We start from the raw sequence: 1,358 nt of genomic DNA on the forward strand, positions 1-1,358 counted from the left end.
TTAGGCAAAAACATGATGAAATTTATAGAAGCCCTGATATAGAAAGAACTATGGAGAAATTTGTATAGCTACATATGCACACAAGAAGTATTATATTGCTACTTCACTTATTCGCTCAAAAAGTGCTGCAAAATATAAAAATGCTACCGTGAAACTTGTTCGACATAGAGAACGTTCAACATCTGGAAGTTCATTTGAGAAAAAAAGAGGAATAATGAGTTTTCTACCTTACCCCATGATCACAAGAAAAGACTCAATACTAGACTATATTTATAGAGATGATTCAAATGAGGTAATCCACAAGCTTCGTTTACTGTTGGCATCAAAAGTAGATAGCAATCCAAATCTCAGCAATGAAACAATTTCCATCATCGGTGAATTGCGAAAGGTTTAAATCATATATTGAGATATTGCAATTGAATATAACGTTAGTATTGAAATGAGCTTCAACGATGATAACAAAAACAATTATAAAGTTAATTATGGTACTCGTTTAGTTATCTCAGATCTGCGTAAAATGCTAAAGAAAAATCAGGATAGTGCAGTGATATCTCAGTGGGGATCTACATTCCTTAGCTCGCTGTTCTACCGACAGTCGGTAACATAGCACGAAATAGGCTTGTCAGCTGCGCCATCTAATAGTGTCGGTAACTTGCGACTTTCGAGCTATCTTTAAAAATTTGGCCTCGCACCACCCTGGCCCTACTGATAAAAAATTTTTATTCTTCACTTGCTTGTTTATTATTTGGTAAACAACTTTCCTGCGTTCATTATGTTTTGGATTTGATGAGCAGGTATGTCTGCATGCTAGCCATTACTTTTTCTTGTCGTTCTAACAGCATTCGCATACCACGTTGGAAAAACGACTCATGTTTTGACGGAAGTCAAAAACAGAAGAACTGTTCATCAGGCAGCGTGATATTTAGAGAATAAGAAAGTTTGGGTATTCCTATTTCTGCATTTCTAAGTATGTTTTGACTGCACTGATTCCACTAAATACAGAGCATGAGCTTCGATTCATGAATATTCGGTTTTAGTGTTAATGTTAATGAATCGCCAGTGACAATCTGATGCCGAAACTCTTTCCTATTTAGCCGTTTCAATAGCTGCGAACGCTTTCTACGTATCTTGGCTTCAGTTTGCACGGAACCCAATTTTATTACTTTTTGACCATTCCCAGTGCATTTAAACGTCTATAATTAGTTGAACGATCAACTCCCAATTTTTCTGCAAGCTCACCTTCGTTTGGCACGGATCGTTACCAATTACCGTCTCCAATTCCCCATCCTTGAGCTTTTTCGGATGGCCTGAACGTTCTATGACCAATACTCACACGTTGTAATAGAGTATTATTCTCG

General features: G+C 37.0%; 1 protein-coding gene across 1 annotated transcript in view; it reads left to right on the plus strand.

The window, feature by feature from the left end:
• Positions 1–214: 214 nt before the first annotated feature.
• LOC117177980 overlaps positions 215–1,358 on the plus strand; it is a 3,528-nt gene continuing 2,384 nt past the window's right edge. Inside the window, exon 1 of the mRNA XM_033369142.1 lies at positions 215–388. Within this exon, the coding sequence (XP_033225033.1) occupies positions 215–388 (174 nt within the window). The remainder of the gene's footprint in view (positions 389–1,358) is intronic.

Source organism: Belonocnema kinseyi, chromosome 1 (assembly GCF_010883055.1).
Source record: "Belonocnema kinseyi isolate 2016_QV_RU_SX_M_011 chromosome 1, B_treatae_v1, whole genome shotgun sequence".
Classification (NCBI taxonomy): Eukaryota; Metazoa; Arthropoda; class Insecta; order Hymenoptera; family Cynipidae; genus Belonocnema; species Belonocnema kinseyi.